At 36.8% G+C, this 12,913-nt stretch overlaps 1 protein-coding gene across 7 annotated transcripts in view; it reads right to left on the minus strand.

The window, feature by feature from the left end:
- Window positions 1-12,913, minus strand: part of LOC137015419 (kinesin-like protein KIF21A) — a 109,257-nt gene that overhangs the window by 35,631 nt on the left and 60,713 nt on the right. For all 7 annotated transcript variants that reach the window (XM_067380366.1, XM_067380365.1, XM_067380364.1 and 4 more), the window contains 7 exons: window positions 9,597-9,806; window positions 5,622-5,706; window positions 5,413-5,527; window positions 4,940-5,128; window positions 1,281-1,480; window positions 471-578; window positions 302-370 (listed from right to left, as the gene is read on the minus strand). In XM_067380366.1, coding sequence (XP_067236467.1) covers window positions 302-370; window positions 471-578; window positions 1,281-1,480; window positions 4,940-5,128; window positions 5,413-5,527; window positions 5,622-5,706; window positions 9,597-9,806 — 976 coding nt within the window. The remainder of the gene's footprint in view (window positions 1-301; window positions 371-470; window positions 579-1,280; window positions 1,481-4,939; window positions 5,129-5,412; window positions 5,528-5,621; window positions 5,707-9,596; window positions 9,807-12,913) is intronic.

A 12,913-nucleotide genomic window follows, 5' to 3' on the forward strand; every position in this document is an offset into this window, starting at 1 on the left:
AGCTTGAATGTATGTGTGTGATGAGAATAGACCTCATAGTTCTCACGCATCATGCATGCACATTTGAGCTTCTTCTTTTCCTTTTAATGGAAAAATATAAAAGTAAGTGACTTATTTTCGGGGTATATGCATGTTTAAGGAAATTAAATGTATTACACTAGGAATTTAATAATATTGTAAGTTAATAATATATTTTTATATTTTAAATCAATATTTTAAACATTATTTTATTGTGTGATTAAATATCAATGTGTCACACTTTGTAGGTACAGTAGAAACAAACTTCAGGTGAAAAATTCACCTCCTCAGTTTTTCTGCGCAGAATGAGCTCCTGTTGTCTCTTTTGAGCTTCAAGCAGTTTCAGTTGATGCTGTACAAGAGAAAAAAAAAAAAAAAAACATCACATTGAGCATATTTCACTGTCAGTTGGCTCTTTCATGCTGCACCAGTGTTATTTTCCCATCATGCACCTCCTGTTTGCGCTGGTCCTTCTTAAGTGAGGCAATCTCTCGGTTCCTGCGGGATTCGGCCATTCTGCTCTTCTCCTGCTGCTCCTTCATCTGCTTCATCAGACGCACCTGACAACAGTCACCATAGCAACAGTCAGCTCATTTCAATGCCAATTTTGCTGTAGGATTTGTGAAATAGAAAGTGGATAATGATAATTAGAAAGGCTATTTGTGCAGTATGTGTACCAATTTCAAATAAGGTATGAAATAAGATTCAGAATTAGAATCTGAATTTAAGGAAGTGGAGTAAAATAGAACGAAATTCAATGTCTTAATTTGAATTATCTTAATTGGACTGCTTTTTGATTATGTGATAAAATTATGTGAGTAAATGTGACAAATTCAATTACTTAACTGCCATATCTTATTAATATGATTTTGGCAAACAGTTTTCATTTTCATGAAGAGTGGTATTTTCATGAAGAGTGGTAATAATCTTACTTAGCAGTAGAAAAACCTTTACAAATTTAAATAGAATGTACTTTAATTTGGACTATGGACATTTCTGATGTGTGACATTTCAGACATTTCATGTGTGATTATAATGCAATATATAACCATTATGTTCAATGTCACTTTTTATTTTTATAGTAATCTATAAACAACTACAAGCCAATTCTTAATTTTTGCAGTATGTTGCAGTAGGGGTGCTGTGTCTGTTAACCACTGGGAGGCGCTGTTTATAATAAAATATTTTGTGTTGTAATGGTGATTCAGCATTCTTCAGTGATTCAGTATACAGCCATGTTCAGTCTCCATGGTGACTCTTACTTTGGTTTTCTTCATTTCAGCCAGATCCAGCTGTAGTTTCTTTAGTTGTTTCTCATACTGTGATTGGTTCTTTAATAGACGAGCATGTTCTTTCTGAGCCGCCTGTAGTTTCTGCAGCTCTTTGTTCATGACACCGAGTTTCTTCTCGTATTCTGCTTTTATTCGTTTGCTCTTGTCCTCAGTGCATGATTCCATGGAGCCTAAAACAAACCATAAAAAAACAAACAAACAAACAAAAATCAAAACAAAACCGAAGAAACAAAAAAACAAAACAAAACAAAAAACAAACAAAACAAACACAAACAAAACAAAAACCAAACAAGAAACAAAACAGAATTTCTTAGCTTTTCTCAGGGCATATTGAAGGCCGGACTCAAACCTGATCTACATGTTAAGAGTATTGTGTGTGTGTAACAGCAGAGTCATGACTCTGACTTAAATATATTTATTTCTCCACATTTTAAAGTCATCATGAAATCAAAATTTCAATATTTACTTAAAGGATATATATATATATAAAGGATAAAGGATATATATATATATATATATATATATAAAGGATAAAGGATATTATATATATATATATATATATATATATATATATATATATATATATATATATATATATATATATATATATATATATATATGATTTTTTAATAAGTTGTCCAACTGCAGTCCACATCCGGTTAGTGAGGTCTGATCACGCTCTAACAATGGAAGTGATGTCTCACACTCATTGTAGCAAAGCGCGTGACATCACTTGCGTCATCAGAACGCGTTTATTGACCTCGCTAACTAGATGCTGAACGCAGTCGGACATAGTGGTGTTTTAGAGGTAAAAAATGATATAAATACTGTTCCTTTTCTCGCACAAACAGATCGTTTTGTGTCTTAGGACATCAATGTGTCGTCACAAGCCGCAGGGTTTAATTTGGATTTGTCTGTCGTGTTTTTTAGATGGAGTTCCTATTGACACGCATTATACGTCTGACAGACTGCAATGGTTGAAGTTAAAAATCATCATTTGTGTTCTACTGAAGAAACAAAGTCACCTACATCTTGGATGCCCTGGGGGTAAGCAGATAAACATCAAATTTTCATTTTGGGGTGAACTATCCCTTTAAAAGCCTACTGAAGTGCCTTGGAACATGCAGCGTTATTCAATGTGGTGACGGAATTTCCACTGAAACAGGAAGACAGGGCAGGACATATCAAACAGCTACTCTCCTTTTTTAAATATCCAATTGTGTTTCGCTTATATAACTGCTCAGCCAGAGCTGTTGAAGGATTAGTTCACTATCAAATAAATTTTTCCTGATTTACTCACTCCCATGTCATCCAAGATGTCCATGTCCTTCTTTCTTCAGTCGAAAAGAAATTAAGGTTTTTGATAAAAACATTCCAGGATTATTCTCCTTATAAATGATTTCAATGGCCTCCAAATGGTTGAAGGTCAAAATGACATTTTCGATGCAGCTTCAAAGGGCTTTAAACGATACCAGACGAGGAACAAGGGTCTTATCTAGTGAAACAATTGGTCATTTTTGAAAAACATGTAAATGTATATGCTTTATATAAACAAACGATCACCTTCCAAGTGGTTCCGCCAAATCCGCACTTTCATATTCTTCTAAAGAATGTCCTACGCCTTCCCTATTCTACTTACGAAAAAAATGGAACTGGTGCTGCGTTTGTTCTGTAAGTAGAATAGGACCGTTTGGAGGCCAGTGAAGTCCATTATAAGGAGAAAAATCCTGGAATGTTTTCATCAAAAACCTTAATCTCTTTTCGATGAAGAAAGAAAGACAAGAACATCTTGGATGACATGGGGGTGAGTAAATTATCAGGAAAATTTTATTTAAAAGTGAACTTATCCTTTCAGCTCGGTAAAGCCACATTTGACAGCGTATGACAGCCACAATGTAATAGTTTCATATTAAATCTAAAGGGGAAATCTGTTAATAAAGCAAAACAGTGATCATGATCATGTTGACGATATGTAGTTTGAAAAGTGTAGTTTGTTGTAATGTTTCATTTTGAAATTTATGTTGGTGCATGCATGGCACCGGTATTCTCTCATCTACTTGTCAGTGCTGTTTTTTTTAATGCTCCTAATCTCCTCCATATCACTTTAAAATATATAATTCTGTGTAGAATTCAGTTGGGTCCGATATGTTTTGTGACTGTGCATATGATCCACTCTATTCACCATATAGAAAATAGTAATAGTGTGAAAACAAGTGATCAATTTCAGCTGCAGCTTCACTGTCTATTTATAATGTAGGGGGTGGGATGCTTCAGAATCTAGAGAGCACTTGATTGGACAGAAAATGTGATGAGATGCTGAAGTGATCGTTGATCCATATTGGACGAAAGTGAGAGACTAACTTTTGAATGCTTATATCTTCTAAATGCGAATTTTGTCATTGTTTTGGAGCACACTATCTTACAGATAACAGTAAGACTAACATATTCATACTAAACAGTCCCTCCAGAAAAACGCGATTATGCGATCGCCTGATTTCATGCATAATCAGCCAAAGTATTTTTTCAAATACGCCGCACTTTCGCCGCATAAATTGCCAATTTCATCAAGCAAAATATATGCGGGGCTAGCATGATTTCATAATCCCTGCATTTTCGTTGCAAAAAAGTGACATATCTTAGCAGAAAGTTGAAAAATGTTGCGTTTACTTCACACTAGTAAAGCGCCATTATTTTCCCCCTATTGCCATGGGAACCTTGTGAAGTGACGTAATTACGCGACGTGAACATCAACTGCAAACCATGAAACCATGATGAAGCATACAAATCATTCTCATTTGACAATATAAATAAGCGCAAAAGACTGCGCAAAGCAGTTTCCCGGTGTGTTACATGACAGTGGGGGCAAAATATTGCTGCATCTGCGTGTTGACGCTGGAAAACCACTTTCACTTTGCCACCGCCAAGGATGGTTAAAGCAGCCGCGGAAGCAGGCAGGAAGAAGCAAACATTTTTAAAAATATTTTATTTATTCATAGTTTATAGTAATATAAGTTGTTGGATATTAATAATAATACGTTTATTTTATATAGCACCTTTCTACAAACTCATATTCCTTTTGTAAAGCTACAGAACTTGTTTGACTCAATGTTTTGTAAGTTTGAGCCATGTGTTAATTAAGGTCTGAAATAAAACAGAATGAGAACTTAAATATTCTGTGATTTAGTATGCTTGCTCATCATAGGAAGTAATAGGAAATTACTCTTTACATTAAAGTAGTAACCTAGCGAGAACAGGGGGAATCACCTTTTATTTTTTTTGTTTTTCATCAAACCGTAGTTTTTGCAAGTTCCCTCAATTTCATCGCATAAAATTGCAAAAATATCCCGCATATTCCATCGCATTTTTTAAGAAAACATGCCACAAAATCAAGCATTTTAGCCTGCAACAATCACAAACAAATTCCAGGTTTTTCTGGAGGGACTGACTAAAAGCCAAAATCCTCAATTTTGATTTCATGGGGACTTTAATGTATGTTTCTGGTCTTGTCGTGAATGATTAGTACATGTTGTTCCAAACAAAACAACAAAAAAAGTTTGTTTTTCATAATCTTTCATTAAACTTTAATAACTGAAAGTAAGAAAATTCCCTTTACTTATTTTTCAGCTTACCCATGTTCTGCAGCACACGGTCTCGCTCCAACTGCGTGTCTCTGATTTTGCACTGCAGCATCATGAGTTTCTGTTCATACTGTTGTTTGAGTGTGTGCAGACGTCTCTGACTGTTCTCAAGCTCATCGATCAACTTCTGCTTGATGGCGATCTCACACGTGATGTTGGCCAGATCAGCCTGAAAGTCCTCTGATCAAAAATGAATAAATAAATAAAATGTGTTTACATACAGATAATCATTAAACAGAATATTTTCACATTAAATATTAATATAAATATAATTCACATCATGTATGTGCTATATTGTATTAAAAAAATGAAATATTTTATTTGTACATCATTTTGTTTAAAAAACTAATAGAATTTGCATACTGAAATCCTCTTTTACTGAGAATTTGTCCTAATATTTTATTTTTTTTTACGTAGTTTTAAGGCTGGTTTAAAAAAAAATGTTTTACAGTACACATCAGTACCCTTCTCATCCAGTTCAGAGTCAGACTCATCAGAGCTCTCCTCAGCATCCATTTCCTCTTCCTCAACCTCCTCCTCATCTTCCTCTCCATCCCCCTCCTCACGGTCACTGGCCTCCTATGGGAAACAATTTCATATCAAAAACTGTATGATGAGCTCCAGCCATAAAATACTGTATGTTCTGATAGGGCAAGTGTAATGTCAATCATACCATCTCTGGCTCTTGATTGGTTGATTCTAACTGCTCTCTCTCGCTAATCTTCTGTTCGCCATCAACTGTTTCATCTTTGTTGGCACTGCAGGGGAAAAATCAAAACTAGAAATTAAAAATATATTTGTAAAAGCACTTTTTTTTTTTTAAAAAGCAGCATAGATTATCTGAAACAGAAAACAGAAAATTAGGAGGGAAGGAAAGAAAACTTGGTATTATGATGGACATGATGCAACAGAAAAGTTAAATGGTTGGAATATTAAGAAAGCAGATTTGCTCTTTTGAAAACACAGGCAATTCAAAACTTCCTCTCTAGTTCACTCACATCATTTATTAAAACTAAAATGTTAAAACATCTCATTCAGAAATCTTCATGGCTATGATGTCACAGCCATGAGCTCATTAGCATATGACCGCCCAGATTCACATTTCAGCACTTAATCAGAAAATTGACCCGCCCCTAAAGAACAACACTGTGAACTATTAATGAAAACTATTAAAAAGCACTTTTGGTAATTGAAATAAAGCTCAAATAAAATAAAGATATTAAATGAAAACTTAAAACTTTCAAAACTGAGTTTAAGGGCAAACTCACACTATAGGACTGTAAGACTACTTGAATCGTTATTGGTATTCACACTACACAACAAGGTTTCTTGTCATCTGTCATCGTCTTGTTATAGCAGCGCGCAACGGTCCTGACCGACAACGGAAAAAAAAAAATCATACATAAATTTATGCGTGAAATTACAAGATTTCTGTTTCTGTTCTACCTTGTTATTGCATCGCACACAATACAAGATCACATGATGATAATATCAAACAGGTGTAAAAATAATGTAGCATCTGTGACTGCTGGAAACAGCTTCAGATCACATCAATGACCTGCTCATACTTAAGCATCGGCGACCACAATGGGCACTTTTTTGGCCATGAACTGAGGGTTTTATCGCAGACCTTAGAAATCTGTCTACAACAGCAAAATCCAGCCAAAAGTCGTGTAGTGTAAGCTTACCTTAAAGGGATAGTTCACCCAAAAAAGATGATAATTTGGTAACACTTTACAATACGGTTCATTAGTTAACATTAGTTAACTACATTAGTTAACATGAACTAATAATGAACTGCACTTATACAGCATTTATTAATCTTTGTTAATGTTAATTTCAACATTTACTAATACATTATTAAAAGTTTGTTAACATTAGTTAATGCACTGTGAACTAACATGAACAAAGAATGAACAACTGTATTCTCATTAACTAACTCTAACGAAGATTAGTAAATACAGTAACAAATGTATTGCTCATTGTTAGTTCATGTTAGTTAATCCATTAACTAATGTTTAACAAATGAACCGTATTGTAAAGTGTTACCGATAATTTTGAAGAATGTCAGTAACCAAACAGTTGATGGGCCCCATTGACTTTCATAGTATTTTTTCCATACAACGGAAGTCAACTGTTTGTTTACAGACATTCTTCAAAATATCTTCTTGTGTGTTCAGCAGAAGAAAGAAACTCATACAGGTTTGGAACAACATGAGGGTGAGTTCATTTTTGGATGAACTATCCCTTTAAAGGTCCCATGACATGCTACTTTTTGGATGCTTTTATATAGGCCAAAGTGGTCCCTAGTACTGTATCTGAAGTCTCTTTCCCGAAATTCAGCCTTGGTGCAGAATTTCAGCCACTCTGAGCAAGTCCCACAATGAGCTTTCCTCAGGACGTGCCATTTCTGTGTTTGTAGCTTTAAATGCTAATGAGGAGGAGAGAGGCGGGGCAAGGTGGAGGGTGGGTGTGGCCTTAACCAGCTTGCGGCCACTGTACCATGCGCTAATGTTGACAGTGGATGTATCGCAATGGCTCGTAGACACGCAGTCGTTCAAGCGTTTCAGTTTGACCCAGAATTGATCCGGATGAAGAAGTTGCAACTCAGCGGCTACAGCAGGACGTCTCCGAATGGTTAGTTTAAAATATTGTGTCTGGATACGGTACATTAGTTGGTTTATGTATGCTGTTACAGTTATTATCATGTAGCTAATGCTAGCCTACATTGTTGGCTTTTCATGTTGCTCTGATTTGCTATCATAAATATTATATATATAATTATCAGCTATAGACACTAACCAGCACCACTAAATTAGTCAGACCTCTGCCATTATTACAAATACCTTTTCGGATAGGTGCCATTGTGTAAAATGTGATACCATGCCAGCATCATTTATTTGTTTACATATTTTATATTTCATAAATCTTAAAAGTTTTTACAATCTTTCTTATTACAATTACATTAAGCTCTGCAATCTAGAAATATCTGGAGATATCATGTGCGACAGCAACTGGGCTGTATTGGCCCACGTTGAGGAAACAGTCATCTGCGAAAATGTGTGGCACAGACATACAAAACTTTGGAAAGTTGTATCGGCGCATTACCAGAGAAAATAAAATTAACCCACTATTTCTTCATAGGCTTGGATGAAGGAACTAAAAAAAATACTAAGGTGTTCATTTGAACATCCAGACACTGAGCAACTGCCATGCTTCGCTCGTTTGCAAGCCATGATGATCTCGAGGAAAAAATAATGCGCTCGCCTCGCACGGTAGTAGCTCATTTTCTCATGGGCGGGCAAAGCAGAGAAAGGGGAGGTAACCTTTCCCCGTATGACGACATATAGGGAAGATTCCAGATTGGGCCATCTGAGTTTTCATTTTCTCAAAGGCGAAGCAAAATATGTAAATACCATATGTAGGCTAAAGGAACTCATACTAATGTTAAAAAATCTCATAAAGTGACATTTTCATGCCATGGGACCTTTAAGTTGAAGCACTATAATTATTAAAACTCAACACTAAATTAAAGCTAAATAGAAATATTAAAAACTAATAAAAATGTCAAAAGCATATTAAACCAAAATTGCTAAAACCAAAATTAAAATGAAAACTGAAAAAAATATAAATAAAAGCTTAAAAATAGTGATAAATATTATAATACCATATAAATAATACTAAAGTTGTTGTAAGAGGGCGGAAAATGGTCATAAACTAAATTCTCAGAGTTTATGGTGAAAGAAGTAAGTAAACGTCATGGAAATGTTGTTGAAATGTCACCTAGACATGCTCTTAATGGGTTTCGTGAGATTCACCCATTACTACTACCTTTTTTTTTTTTTTTTTTACCCAAATACACTTTAAAGTACATGAATGAAGTATAAACATTTTCTGGGCTGTTCTCCAAGGCTGGAAACTACCTGCCTGAAAGACAATCAGAATTCAAAGGTTTCAAGCAGAGACGAAACACAGGGGGTTATGGTTAATTATAGAGGGGAAAGAGAGACACAGGGACAAACCTGTCTTCCTCCACCTCTTCCTCCTCATCCTCCTCTTTCTTGTCGCCCAGCAGCTGCTGGAGTCTTCAGCGGTCAGAGGTCAGAGGTGAAGGGATTAAAGAGAAAAAACGAGGAGCACAGAGAGAGAGACAGATAGAGAGGGTACGGTACAGACATTAGTAAAGACGTTGTTGATTACATGCAAACGTTCATTGTGGATAAGAACGCATCATATCAAGGGTATTATGGCTGATATAATCTCTCTCTAGGTTTGTTTTATTCACTGTTCACTTTCAGCATAATTACTCCAGTCAAAAAGTGTCACATGATCCTTCAGAAATCATTCTAATAAAAAAAGGAGCTCATGCAAAACAACAACAGCAAGAACAGTTTTTCTATCTGCCGTTAGCAGGTGTGGTAAAAGAACCCTGATTACAGTATTTACGATAATGCCTGACGTAGTAATTACACCGCTGAAAGAACAATACAGCTCACCATGAAACCAGACAAATCCCACAATGCTTCTGTTTCACTCAGCTAGAGATGAGGGGCAATTATTCATAACACAATCACTCTGAGCCAGTTACCATGGCAACTGCCCCTCCAGATACCACCTCACACTAAGATCGCTTTCACCCTTTTATTACCTCTTTTTTTTCTTCTTCTCCTTCCTCTTCAGTTTCTCCAGATCTTTCTTGGCGATCTCGATGATGTCGGTGGTCTCCTGGCTTGGGTCGGCCCCCAGCAGGGCAGGAGAGAATGTTCCGGAAGTTCCGTAGAACTGAGGACGGCTGGACGCTCGCGTGAGGTTCCTCCTCAGGTTTTCATTCACTGCTTCGCTCTCCAAAAGTTTGGCTCTGAAATACACACAAACATGTAGAATACTTATTTTATATAAAACGAGTTATCTTATCAATGCGAGTGGTTGCCAGGATGTTGCTATGCAGTTGCCATGGTGTTCTGGTTGGTCGCTATGGTGTTTTTAGCAATAGAGTGCATTAGTGCTTGCCTACTTTTTCAGCTGAACTGGTTCCGGAAGTATTTTTGCCTTCATAAAGCAAAAGAGTAAAATATTTGACAAAAACAGAAAGGTATAAGACTGTGTACTTAAAGGGGTAGTTCACCCAAAAATGAAAAAAATGATCCCATAATTTACTCATGCTCAAGCCATCCTAGGTGTATATGACTTTCTTCTTTAAGCCAATTCAAAAATATCCTGGTTCTTCCAAGCTTTATAATGGGAGTGAAGGGTACCCGACAAATATCCATATTTATAACTTTATGAAATATAATAACTAGCTTCCGGCAAATGGCTGTATGCATCGAGTTTTGGCGGAAGAGTGACCTCTGACCCGACACATGACGTATTGGCGGAAGCGCAGAGGATAGAGTGAAACAAAAAACACTGATCATGAATAATAAGTCTGAAACGAGAATTTGTTGGAGGAATTCAATATAAGAGAAGAGGAGCTTGAGTTTGTTGCCCAGCCCTATTTGTTTGAACTGTGAGAGGCATCTAAGCTTATGCTACTCCTACATCATATGCACCTATGATGGCTTGAGGGTGAGTAAATTATGAGATAATTTTCATGTCTTTAATGTCTTTAGCAAGGGAAAGAACTACAATCTCATGAAGCATTGCAACAGCAAATAAAAAATGATGGCGAAATATAACTATTAATTTTAAAAAATGTTAAACAAATATATATAAAATGACAATATACTTGAAGTTTATTGCAAAACATGCATATACATGTGCATCTCAAATTAGAATATCATAAATATTTTTTTTTTCTGTAATTTAATTCAAAAAGTAAAACTTAAATATATTCTAGATTTATTACACATAAGGTACAATTTTCCAGACTTTTGTTTTCATTTTGATGATTACAGCTTGTTGCTTATCAAAATAAAATAAAAATCAGTATCTCAAATTATTAGAATATATAATTTCAATTTCTATTAAATTACCATTCTCAGGGTAGAAATACTGGGTTTAGGTCAGTATGTCAGCAGATATACACGGAACACAGGGGTAAGAGTTAGTTATGTGGCAGATTTATTGAGACAAGAGGAGAACATCACAGTGGAGAAGGATATCCTGGTAAGTAAGCTTGGTGAGGTAAAGTCTTTGTTAAAGTCTTATCTGTGGTTAATGAAGTCTTTCTGTTTTCCAGGGTTCCAGACGGAACTAAGGAACGAGGAGATGATCGAGGTCGGGAGCTGAGGGTAATCCAGGGAACAGGTAAGTAGCAAGCAGGTAAGTGAGTCAGGTTGCACAACATGGTAAGGTTGAGACCAGACAGTGAGTGAACGGGAGAAGTGCTGTTTTATAGTGCTGGCTGGAGATTGCTGACAGGTGTGTGTGATAGTAGTTTGGTGATTGGGATCTGATGACGGTGGTGGGTGGAGACGGTGGTGACTGTGTTGACTCCCTGACACAGTAATCCCAACAGCAGTCATAGGGAAGTCTGCTAACTTGACAGTCGATCATCAAGACCCTCTACAATGAGGGTAAGCCACAGAGGGTCATTGCTGAAAGAGCTGGCTGTTTGCAGAGTGCTGTGCCATAGCATATTCATGGAAAGTTGACTGGAAGGAAAAAGTGTGGTACACCTTTTCCTACAAGTGAAAGGAATGAGCGCAGGCTTGAGAAGGTTGTCAGGCGAAACCGATTTAAGAACTTAGGAGAGCTTCAAAAGGAGTGGACTGAAGCTGGAGTCAGTGCATCAAGAGCCACCGCAAAACAGACATCTTCAGGAAATGGGCTACAACTGTCACATTCCACGTACCAAGCCACTTCTGAAACAAAGACAACGTCAGAAGCGTCTTACCTGGGCTAAGGAGAAAAAGAACTGGACTGTTGCTCAGTGGTCCAAAGTCCTCTTTTCAGATGAAAGTAAATTTTGCATTTCATTTGGAAATCAAGGTCCCAGAGTCTGGAGGGAGAGTGGAGAGGCACAGAAACCATGTTGCTTGAAGTCCAGTGTGAAGTTTCCACAGTCAGTGTTGATTTGGGCTGCCAAGTCATCTGCTGGTGTTGGTCCACTGTGTTTTCTGAAGTCCACAGTCAATGCAGCCATCTACCAGGAAATATTAGAACACTTCATGCTTCCTTCTGCTGACAAGCTTTATGGAGATGCTGGTTTCATTTTCCAGCAGGATTTGGCACTTGCCCACACTGCCAAAGGTACCAAAAGCCGGTTCAATAACCATGGTGTTACTGTGCTTGATTGGTCAGCAAACTCGCCTGACCTGAACCCCATAGAGAATCTAAGGGGTATTGTCAAGAAGAAGATGAGAGACACCAGACCCAACAATGCAGATGACCTGAAGGCCGCTATAAAAGCAACCTGAGCTTCCATTACACCTGAGCAGTGCCACAGGCTGATCGCCTCCATGCCATGCCGCATTGATGCAGTAATTCATGCAAAAGGATGCCCAACCAAGTATTGAATGCACAGAAATGAACATACTTTTCAGAAGCCTGACATTTCTGTTTAAAATATACTTTTTTTAATTGATCTTATGAAGTATTCTAATTTATTGGTGGGTTTTTGTTAAATATGAGCCAAAATCATCACAATTAAAAGAACCAAAGACTTAAGTCTTACTTCAGTCAGTGTGCATTGAATTTATTTACAGTTTTTTACGATTGTTAAACGACAGTGGGCACAACTGGAGTCACATGTGCAAAACTCTAACTACAGTCTGCACAGCAGCAGTTCATGTGGACCAAACTCTAGTTCGTTTTTCATTGCTTGAACACAGTTTTCAAAACTCTACACACTTATCCCATGACTTTAACCACAACCTGCACAACACTGTGGATTTACAGCACTTTGTTCAAATGCTAACACATCGCTGTCAAAACTGTGAACCACACATTCAAAACAGAATAGATTTCAGCCTTGTACCTTTCAAACACTGCTGTATGCAATTTCAGCTGAAAGGCTAAGCAGGT

This window comes from Chanodichthys erythropterus, chromosome 24 (genome assembly GCF_024489055.1).
Source record: "Chanodichthys erythropterus isolate Z2021 chromosome 24, ASM2448905v1, whole genome shotgun sequence".
NCBI classification, from domain to species: Eukaryota; Metazoa; Chordata; class Actinopteri; order Cypriniformes; family Xenocyprididae; genus Chanodichthys; species Chanodichthys erythropterus.